This window comes from Trachymyrmex cornetzi, unplaced genomic scaffold (assembly GCF_001594075.2).
Source record: "Trachymyrmex cornetzi isolate Tcor2-1 unplaced genomic scaffold, Tcor1.1 scaffold607, whole genome shotgun sequence".
In the NCBI taxonomy this organism is placed as follows: Eukaryota; Metazoa; Arthropoda; class Insecta; order Hymenoptera; family Formicidae; genus Trachymyrmex; species Trachymyrmex cornetzi.
This window is the reverse complement of record NW_017299923.1, coordinates 385,978-396,733: the sequence shown is the minus strand read 5'-3', so window position 1 is coordinate 396,733 and position 10,756 is coordinate 385,978. Positions and strand designations below refer to the sequence as shown.

At 33.0% G+C, this 10,756-nt stretch overlaps 1 protein-coding gene across 2 annotated transcripts; it reads left to right on the top strand.

Moving 5' to 3' along the window:
• Positions 1–892: 892 nt before the first annotated feature.
• Positions 893–10,473, top strand: LOC108766576 (tyrosine-protein phosphatase corkscrew). Of its 2 annotated transcripts, none has more exons than XM_018515961.1 (11): positions 893–1,109; positions 4,620–4,742; positions 4,853–5,047; positions 5,212–5,287; positions 5,755–5,867; positions 6,054–6,405; positions 7,245–7,427; positions 7,500–7,676; positions 8,755–8,971; positions 9,890–10,041; positions 10,119–10,473. In XM_018515961.1, exons 1-11 carry the CDS (start codon positions 1,060–1,062, stop codon positions 10,272–10,274), a joined length of 1,794 nt encoding a protein of 597 aa, XP_018371463.1. In that variant the 5' UTR covers positions 893–1,059; the 3' UTR covers positions 10,275–10,473. The 2 variants fall into 2 exon arrangements, with proteins under 2 accessions (XP_018371463.1, XP_018371462.1); XM_018515960.1 differs by having other exon boundaries at positions 5,212–5,374.
• Positions 10,474–10,756: the final 283 nt, after the last annotated feature.

Sequence of the window (10,756 nt, the reverse complement as noted above, 5' to 3'; positions counted from 1 at the left end):
TTTCCTCCCATTCCATGGAAAAGAAGAATTTCGATTGGTTGATTCCATTATGCACTATGTATTATGCGTTATGCAAAAGCTTGTGTCTGGGCCCTTAGTCTGCTGAACGCAGCCATTGTGAGAGTAGAATTTACGTTAAATTATATAATATTGACAAATAGAATTTATGTTAAATCACAAAATATTGACAATAATAGATCTGTTTTCTATATCTGAATTAGTTTTACACTTTTGGAACTAAAATGGTGACGATATGAAACAGCAATGAAATAACACTTTCATTTAACAATACTTTTATTTTACAATAAAATATCTTGCCATCGTCAAACTGCTATATACTGATAATGTTAAACGCCCTTTTTGGCAATATGTTTTAATCATGATTTAGGCTGCGATCCATTTGACGCTACAAACGCTTCGAAGCGTTTTTGATTAGTCAATTTGTAAAATTCTTTGTTCTGATTGGTTGCTCAAACGCTTCGAAGCGTTTGTAGCGTCAAGTGGACCGCAGCCTTAGTCATGATTTTTCTGCGAAAAAGACGTAAAAATTATATGATTGATGACAAGGTTAAAATGTTATTTTTGATGCTACCCTACCACATAATATCTATATCTTTTATATATTTTTAATTCGAAACCTTTGTAATAATGTATAAGCTTACTTATTTATAATTTTGGTACATCTACAATAATTTCATCGCTTTATTAATCAAAGCTTCCACATGACTTTATGTTCTATGTAGTAGAAAGTCTAGAGCCCTTCTCTAATAGAGTCCCCGTTAGACGCCATTTTACTTCACATTGACGCGACTCTCTTATAGGGAGTATAGGGACTCTACAAAGGTGCCGAGAAGAGAGCGGTGAGAGAGTTGCGCTACTGTATATACTTGTCACTGGACGACTGGACTGTGGACATGTCAAAGATTACAATGGTGTTGGCATCGTAACGCACCATTCTCGATCTGATGAGCTGATGTATGATCGGAAAGCTGTCAACTGTCCCATGATCGAATTCAAGACGAGCCGCGTACGCTTTAACGAGTCGCTGTGAATAATTTAATGATAATTGACATGAGTCGTCCAAATAATTCCAACATGGTATCTCGCAGGTGAGACATTTCGCCGCGTATGAGAAACATGTAATTTTGCGGCTGCGAGACCGTTGCGATTTGAGATCTCGTACCTCTTCGTAAAAGTGATACTTGCAAAAGGATTATTCGTTCTGATGGAACGGTGTAAACAAGCGCGATCTCAAGTGCAATCTGATCCTTGGTCGCGGGCATTGGCGCGACAGATTAGTGTTTCAACCGCGATCTCTCACAATTTTAAATGCTGTCCTATGTGCTTCATTCTTATTTGTTCACGCATGCTAATTACGAGAGTAAAGAATATCAATTGCGTTTTGCGTTTTTTTTTTGTGAGAGAATGATGCGAGTGGAAATCCATATATAATGGAACGGATCGTCACCACCTGATCGTACAGGGTGCTACATTTGTATGGTACCATTTTTGATATGATTTATGATACTCTTTACTTTTGTTGAATCTGCTGTGTGCATTCTGTAATGCTGATTCTACTATGAGTCAGTAGTCAGTAGTCCTCTAATATACTCTAATAGACTTTCCATGATAAGCCATTATTTAAGTTTGAAGTTTTAAGCCATAAGTAATTGATTAATCACAATCAAATCTACTATGAGTCAGAAGAATAATCAGCTAAAATTCGACAATTTCGTATGACTTTAAATTTAAGATTAGGCGATGGCTTATTGTACAAAGCCTATTAGCAGTGAATTGGTCAAGTCAGCCAACAGCCAACTTGTACAACTATCTGACTAATTGTAAGACTACCGATTTTCTTCAGACTGGCCAAATTCAGTTTTATTTTTTCCCATTACTAGAGTTCTATAATGAGTTGGTAATCGATAATCAGAAGTCTTAAACAATTAAATTAAAGGACTCTTTTAAATAACAATAATATCAAGAATATAGAAGAGCAAATTAGAGTCAAGTTCGAATATAATATGTGTAAAACGTTAAAAATTTTTACATTCCGATAAATTGATATAAAAATATATAAATATAATTTAAAAAACTTAATGTTACATTGTGTTATGTAATATTTATATATTTTTATATCAATTTATCGGAATGTAAAAATTTTTAACGTTTTACACAGAAGTCTTAACCTAAATTGGTGACTACGATTTTTTGTATCTACAAATTGTTAATCGTAGTCGACAGCAAGTCATTTAGCTTGACTAACTGGGGAGGAATAAAGTTAAGTTTTAAGAAAATCGCTTGTATTAGTCGTACAAGTTGGCTGTTGGCCAATTTCATCGATTCATTGATAAAGGTTTGGGACCATAGGAGTCTACCGACTCATTGTGAATGTAGAATCAGCATTAAGGGTCTTAGTACAAAGATGGTTGTAATCGAGTCGTGAAACATGAATTGTAGTTATAGGTTTTTTGCAATGGACAGTGTTTAATCAACCTATGACTTACGTTTCACAACTCAGTTATGGTCATCTTTGTGCTTAGGCCCTAATGCCTAGTTCAGACAACGCAGCAAGCATTAAGCAGTAGGGCAGCAATCAACCAGCAAGGCGATATTTTTTATGCCACTGTATATTTTGCCTCGCTGATTGATAGCTGCTCCGCTGCTTGACGCTTGCTGCGTCCAGTCTGAATTATAGACATAACCTGTTAGAACGGTAATGATACCGTTACCATCCTAACAAATTACAGAATCGTAGCCCTGGATCTTTATTCTATAATGGGCTTTCTAAAATAAGCCATTACATAATCTTTAAATCTTAAATCATAAGAAATTTACTAATTATAGTCGATGTTCTTCTTATATTGGATTATGATTAATCAATTTCTTTTTGCTTTTAAAACTTACATTGTAAAGCTTAGTTAATGGCTTATTATAGAAAGCCTATTAACAACAGTTTGGTATCGTTATGTTGTTGCGTAGTTTTTTTACCATATATAATATCTGTATAATGACAACATAATGATACCAAACTGTTGTTAAGATGTTAGAGAATTGGGACAATTAAGAAGGTATAACAGAGTAAAGACCTTAAAAAAAGGTTTTTTTGTCAATTTTTTTTTAAGTATTTAAGTATTTTTATAAGTTTTAGAAAAAAATATGAATTGGTATATCAATTGGGCATACTTTGAAGACAATTTTAAGAATTTTTATATGTTAAAATATAAATATATAGTAATGTTGCATAGCATTGTAGACTTCCATGTTCAAAAAACATGGTCCGTCGGCGACATAGAGAACTTAAGTTGTAATTATCTAAAATGAAAATTTTTTGAAAATTTCAAGTCTATATGATTGTAGTTTCAGTTAAACATATCGATTTTTTTAAATAATTTTTTTTACAAAGTGGCAGCGGTTAAAAAAAAGTTTAAATCTCACTACATTTTGAACTTAAATATCTCGCTCTTTGAAAACTAACAATTAAAAAAAAAAATCCCTACGCTTAACTGAAATTCTATTCGTTTTGTGAAACTATTGTTCAAAGCTACTCTGAGGCCGATCGGTTGAAAATTATTCGAGTTATAGACGCTGCCAGTTGAAAAAAAGTAGTTTTGAGAAAAACACGTTTAAAGTTTCAGTATTGCATATATTTAGCATTGTACGCCTGTTCCCTAAAACTCACATAACTCGAATAATACTTCGAATTTTATAAAAATCTTTCAGGAGCATGTTTTTAAGACATCAATCTTCCGAAGAAAAATTTTTTTATTTTTTGAAAATTTTAATCTGTTATCCCCTTAAATACACTGCTATTGACCAATTGAGTATAATTAATCTTGAGATATTTTATATAAAGCAGCTTTTAATATGCACTGATCCAGCGTAATGCGAGTGATTTTTAATCGAATTTATCATAAATTTATAAAGTACATTTATGTGGTGTATTTAGAGAGACACAATCAGTGCTATATTTCAATGGATTCGTTCAAGCCAAACAAAGCTGCTAGTCTGTTCGCCGAGCGAATGAATGGGCGCGTTCAAGTTGGCAAAGCGGTTAGTTTGCTCACTAAGCAAATGAACATGATTGGTTATTACTCATAGATCCAACCAATTCCACATTCAATCGTTCGGCAAGTAGGCTAACAGCTTTGTCCGACTTGTACGTGGCCATTGGCTGCGAAAAAAAAACAGTTTTGAAATTATTATAAAATTCTTTAATACGATTGGTTTTTTTTTACTCTTAGTTTCTCACTGAATCTCTAAAAGTATAAATCAATCATATTAAAGAATCTTATTATACAACAGTTGTAAATCTGCTTTTTTTGCTAAATGTAGCTATTCTATCTTCATCGTTTATTAGATGTAAAACAAGGACAGAATAACATAAATAGCACTAATAGCGTCTTTCTGAACATACCCCTGGATTTATTGATACAAGTATTCTTAGGGTCTCTTTTATCAACCTCGGTTAAGCTAACCCACGGTTACATGAGTAACCACTGAACGAGTCTCATTTTGAATAGATAAATCCTTTTTTAATAGAGAATTGTACAGTTAATTGTCAGTACCAAATGTGTGTAATAGAAATAATATTAATACAGATAACGTTTCACTTGCAGATGGTTTCACCCCAATATTACAGGTTTAGAGGCGGAACGTTTGTTAATGGAACGAGGAGTTGACAGTTCATTTTTAGCACGACCAAGTTCTTCAAATCCTGGTGACTTTACATTGTCTGTTAGGTGAATACAAAACTATGTTCAAGCTATATCATTACATAAATTAATTGTAAATCATGTAAATATACTAATTCGTATAATATCGGACACTATTTTATTTTTATTATCTTCAGACGAAACGGTGAAGTGACTCATATTAAAATAAAAAATGCAGGAGACTTCTATGACCTTTATGGTGGTGAAAAATTTGCTACTCTTTCTGAATTAGTACAATTTTACATGGAAAATGGTGGACAGTTACGCGAGAAAAATGGTGAAATTATTGAACTTAAATATCCTCTCAATTGTGCTGATCCTACGACTGAAAGGTACAAATTATAATTGTTTTTTTTTTGTGAGAAAATGTTTTTATACAATATTTATGTAATGTTTGATCTTTTTGTGTATTTCTTTTTAAAAAATTGATATTTGTTAATATTATTTTAAATTATTGCATAGTATATCATGTAGTAATAGTCAAATGCTACTAAAGGTGGTTCCATGGCCATTTGTCAGCGAAAGAAGCAGAACGGTTAATGCTGGAACGTGGGAAAAATGGATCTTTCTTGGTGCGTGAGTCTCAAAGTAAACCTGGCGATTTTGTACTATCGGTACGGACTGATGATCGTGTTACACACGTTATGATACGATCTCAGGTTAGATTATATAATATATAATATTTTATATATAATCAAAGGTAGAAACCAACAGAGTGAATGAGAGTACCAACAGGTCGCAGTTATTAATACACAAAGTAATAAAGTAAAAAAGTAAAATTTATTTCTTCATGTGTGTAGAGTTATTACTTTTTTAGTTGTATTAGGTAGAATTGTGTGTGTGTGTGTGTGTGTGTGTGTGTGTGTGTGTGTGTGTGTGTGTGTGTGTGTGTGTGTGTGTGTGCGCGCGCGTGCGTGCGTGCGTGTGTGTGATATGCGTGAGTGCGTGTGCGCGCGCGCATATATGCATATATAAGGATAATTAAAATAAATATTTGACTACAAGCAAGTAAATTAGATGAAACTAATTAATATTACAGGATAATAAATATGATGTAGGTGGTGGATACAAATTTGACAGTCTTAGCGATTTAATAGAACACTATAAACGAAATCCAATGGTTGAAACAAGCGGAAGCGTTGTTCATCTTCGGTAAGGATTTTATATATTTTATTTTGCATTATTTTATGTATTATTTTTATATTTATACATACATATGTAAAAATTATAGATATTGAAAACTTCACTTAAAATTTATGATACTTTGATTTATTCTATAGTATTTTTCAATTTTAGAGCATTACAATGTTTTTAATAAACATCATTAATTATTTATAGGCAACCATTTAATGCAACGCGTATTAATGCTAGTAGTATCGAAAGCAGAGTTAGACAATTACACAAAGAAAATGGTTGTTCCAATGGTTGGCTGTGTTGGAATGGAACTAGTGGAAGCAATGAGGATGGAGCAGGTCGTGGCAAAGGAAAGGCTGGTTTTTGGGAAGAATTCGAATCGTTACAACAGCAAGAATGCCGGCATATGTTTTCAAGAACGGAAGGTTTACGTCCAGAAAATCGTGCCAAGAACCGTTATAAAAACATTTTACCATTTGATCATACTAGAGTACGATTAAAAAACATAGTGTCTGATATTCCTGGAGCTGATTATATTAATGCTAATTACATAAGGGTAATATTATTTTATCGATATCTTTGATATATTTAGTATCTCAGAAATTAAGAATATCATTAAAAAGTTTTCTTAGCAAAGATGTTGAGCAAATTCATGATTTAATGCAATTTCTCAGTTTTTCACGTTAATATGTATTTACGAGATAAAAACATCAAGTTAAAATCTAAAGTTAAAACTAACTTAAACTTTAAAAAATTAACAGTTTTTAAAATGCTTATTAGCATCCAATTATTAACAGTTTCCTAAGACGCTTATTTGCGGCAATAATATTAAATTACTTAATTTAATTTCTAATATTATTACTCCAATTTCATTTTAGGACTGTATTTCTCAAGAAACGATATATGACTAGGCAAAAATTTGCTATTTTACAAAAATCCTGTCTTTAAATTCTTTATGACTAAACTGTATAAGATATTGAAATTAAAAAATGCATTTTATAGGGGGTGAACGATGTACTCATAATTTCTAATTGAAATTTCTAGATAATGTTAACCTTCTTTTTTTTTACAAAAGAATGTTAAATATCATTAGGAAAGCCATTTTTTGGACATTAAGTCTCGATTATCTTGGAAATTACTTCGATTATGATGACGTGCTGAAATTTTTTTGCTTGCAGCATTGTGTTGCAGCATTCAAAAGTCTATAAAAAACGCTTAGTCCTGTTTAATATAATTTTTTTTACTGTGAACTAGTGTTATCTTGTTATTTTCATTGGAAAATTGATTCTATATTAATCAAGGAATCTGAAAGAATAGTTCAGATTTTGGAGATATTTTGTATAGTATTTTTTAATAAAATTTGTACTATTTTTATACGATAAAATGGTTTTGTAGAACAAAGAAGGAGATGAAACAAACACTACTGTTGATAGTGGTGGTGATGATTCATCATTTGGCAAATGTTACATAGCTACGCAAGGTTGTCTTCCGAATACCATACAAGATTTTTGGCACATGGTTTACCAGGAGAATACTCGTGTGATTGTTATGACTACTAAGGAAATAGAGAGGGGAAAGGTACGTGAATTCTAAATGCTCTTACAGATGGCAAGCTAAATTTTGGGACATTTTTTTTTTCCTTTTTTCAAGAACAAATGTGCGCGTTATTGGCCGGAAGAAGGAGAAAGTTCCGAATATGGTAACGAGTGGAAAGTGCGTGCTGTATCTCGAACTTCAACCGCTGATTATACACTGCGTGAGTTTTTTTTGCAAGGAACCAAACCGGAGTTTTCCGAGTCCAGGAGAATTTATCATTACCACTTTCAAGTAATGTATCTAATATATATTCGTATTCTCTCTCTCTCTCTCTCTCTCTCTCTCTCTCTCTCTCTCTCAAAACTCTGAATAAATGTTAAAAATATCGAACAAGGGGACTCCGCTCGGATGACTTTGACCTTGATACATATTATCAAGGTCATGATCCTGAATAACCTCCGATAAGTTTTAACCATCGATCATTATCCGTTAAAAAGTTATTAATAAAAAAAGTTTAAGAAATAATCAGCTTTCATCAATGTTAAAGAACATAATTTGCTATATGCATATATATTGACGTTGAACATGAACAACATAATTGGCGATTTCAAGACGACAAAGCGGCTAGGCATGCTTACCGTGCGATTGAATATGATTGATTGAATCTTTAAGTAACAACCAATTGTGCTCATTTGCTCGGCGAGCAGGTTTAGCCGCTTTGGTAACTTGAACGCACCCAATGATAATGACAATAACGACGACGTATCTTTTAAAGTTTCACATCGGGACTTTGCGTCGCAATATCTCTGCCCGTAGGGCACGTAGAAAAAAAAGCACTTTTATTACACAATTCGAGTGGAAGCTATCGATTGAGCGTACGTAGAAATTGATCGGTTCAAGGCTTTATTGAGATCCAGTAATCTCGATTCCCCGCAACTCGTGGTCTCGCGTAAAGGAACACGGTAGTATCGCTGCGCTTGCCTTAGCATCGAAACACTATCGTGCCTCCTAACATTTTATGTTCAGAAATTGCGTTTCTTTTATAAAAATTATTTTATTAGTAACATCTTAATGGATAACGACCGACTGATAAAACTTGTCGAAGGTTAATCAAGATCATGATCTTGGTAGTATGTGTCAAGATCAAGGTCATCGAAGCGAGGTCTCTTGTTCGATATATTTACCGAATAAACTTCTAAAAAGTTATTAATTCGCGAGTGATATTTTATTCTTTATTTGCATGTTTTTAAAAAAATTATGAAGTGTATTTTATTAATGAACATTATGTAATTAAATATAATCAACGCATATTCTGTGTAATGAATTGTATAAAATAAGATCAGAATTAAATTTTTATATTTTATTTAAGGCGTGGCCTGATCATGGTGTTCCATCAGATCCTGGTTGTGTACTGAATTTTTTACATGATGTAAATGCCAGGCAAGAATCAATTGCGGCATCTTTGGTTCCAAAAGATCAGGATGAACCATGCATAGGACCAATTCTTGTTCATTGTAGTGCTGGAATTGGCCGGACTGGCACATTTATCGTTATCGACATGATTTTAGATCAAATTAAACTCCATGGTAAGTATAGGGACAGTTAACCCTCACCCTGTATACATTTTTTAGCACCCATTAAAACTCCTGAGTACTCACAAGTTAAGAATTTCGCGTTGACGGTGGTGACACAGAATCAGACGGCGACCTGGCGAAACCGATAATTACACACACACGCACGCACGCACGCGCGCGCGCACGAGCCCATGTCCGTGTGCTCGCCTTCGGCGCGCCGAAAACGAACGAGACAGCAAGCCTTCTCGCTCTAGTCGCTTGTTTCTAGCGACCGAAAATGCTTTTTCGACAATCTCGGCCGCTCGGCGTATATCAGCAAGGGGCGAGGGGCATTCTAAATAACATATAAGTTCTAATAAATTGTAGTAATATATATAGTATATCCCTCCCATTAATCCAGAATAGTATAAATTATGTCAAAACGCAATAGTTTACGAGATACTTAATTGTTTACAATTTTTCATGCGCGTTATATGTATATCCCCTTCATAAACTCGAATATCAAGAAATTCGTGTGGTCGAGCTCGTAAGATACGAGAGTGGAATGCTGGAGATCCCAAGATTGAATTCTGTTTTTTTTTTGTCTTTTTAATTTCTTTTCCGAAATACGTAATCAAGTTAGTAATAAATGTATATTAGGTCAAATATATTTTTATATAATTTGTGAAATAATTTATGTATAAGAGTTTTAAAACAACTGTAGAAGAAAAACTCATTTTGTTTTCCAATTGACAAATGAAAAATTATTTTAAAATATGTAAGATTTTATAGCTCGAGATTGCTAAGCAAAAATTAATAATTAGAAAGGTCAAAATACACGACCAACGTTTACCAATGTATCTTTTATGATTTATTGTGAAATGATTATTAATTTACTTTTACTTATTATGATATACATTAATAATTTATTATTTAATTTTTTATGTTTAGGACTGGATTGTGAAATTGACATTCAACGTACGGTACAGCGAGTACGTGCGCGAAGATCAGGAATGGTCCAAACAGAGGCGCAATATAAATTTGTCTATCTTGCTGTTCTACATTATATTGAGACTGTATCTCAACGAATGCAAGCAGAACAGGTATTAAATTTTATTATCATGTTATGACAAACAATTATATATATATTTTTTTTTTAATTGATTTGTTTCTTTTATAGAAATCACTTCAGTTAGGTAGAGAATACACCAACATTCGTTACAAAAGTGAGACGAACGCTTCCACGACTGCTGTTGTGAGCGAAACTTCTACTCCCACTTATACGCCAACAATCCCTCCAACATCACCACTCAGCTATGGTTTGAGGCCAAAGTAATTTTTTTTAGGCTCCATCGGTTTCGCGTATATTCGGGAAAGCAAAGAAGAGGCTTTGTTATTCTTTTGCTCTCTCTTTCTCTTTCTTCTATTTCTCTGTTACTATAAGTAATATTACAAGGAGAACGTAATACAACATATTCTGAGATTCGCAGAAATGTATTTCGCCAAGAGATTGACTTTTGAGTTTTGCCTCTTATTAAATTTCTTTTTACTGACACACTTTTTTGTGTACACACTCATGATATATTTTTTAAATAGTTGGATCGTGAATATTCGCATATTATACAAAAAATATATACATAAATTGTAGAAGAAAAAAAAATATTTATATGTTTATCAATCTATAATCTTTTAAATTGAAATCACACCATGCTTGATTTCTTGAATGACAAGCATGTATGCTGCTATGCTTGATGCTTGCTAGAATAGTTCATGCATTGAGCGCAGCATGCTGATATGCATAAAAGAGGCGGAAGGTCC

Bases quoted from the DNA above. Each gene is read 5' to 3' on its own strand.
- LOC108766576 (XM_018515960.1), top strand. From the start codon at position 1,060: ATGATAATTGACATGAGTCGTCCAAATAATTCCAACATGGTATCTCGC. The intron at 7,428-7,499 runs GTACGTGAATTC...CCTTTTTTCAAG, and splicing joins AGGAAATAGAGAGGGGAAAG to AACAAATGTGCGCGTTATTG. The intron at 10,042-10,118 runs GTATTAAATTTT...TTTCTTTTATAG, and splicing joins AACGAATGCAAGCAGAACAG to AAATCACTTCAGTTAGGTAG.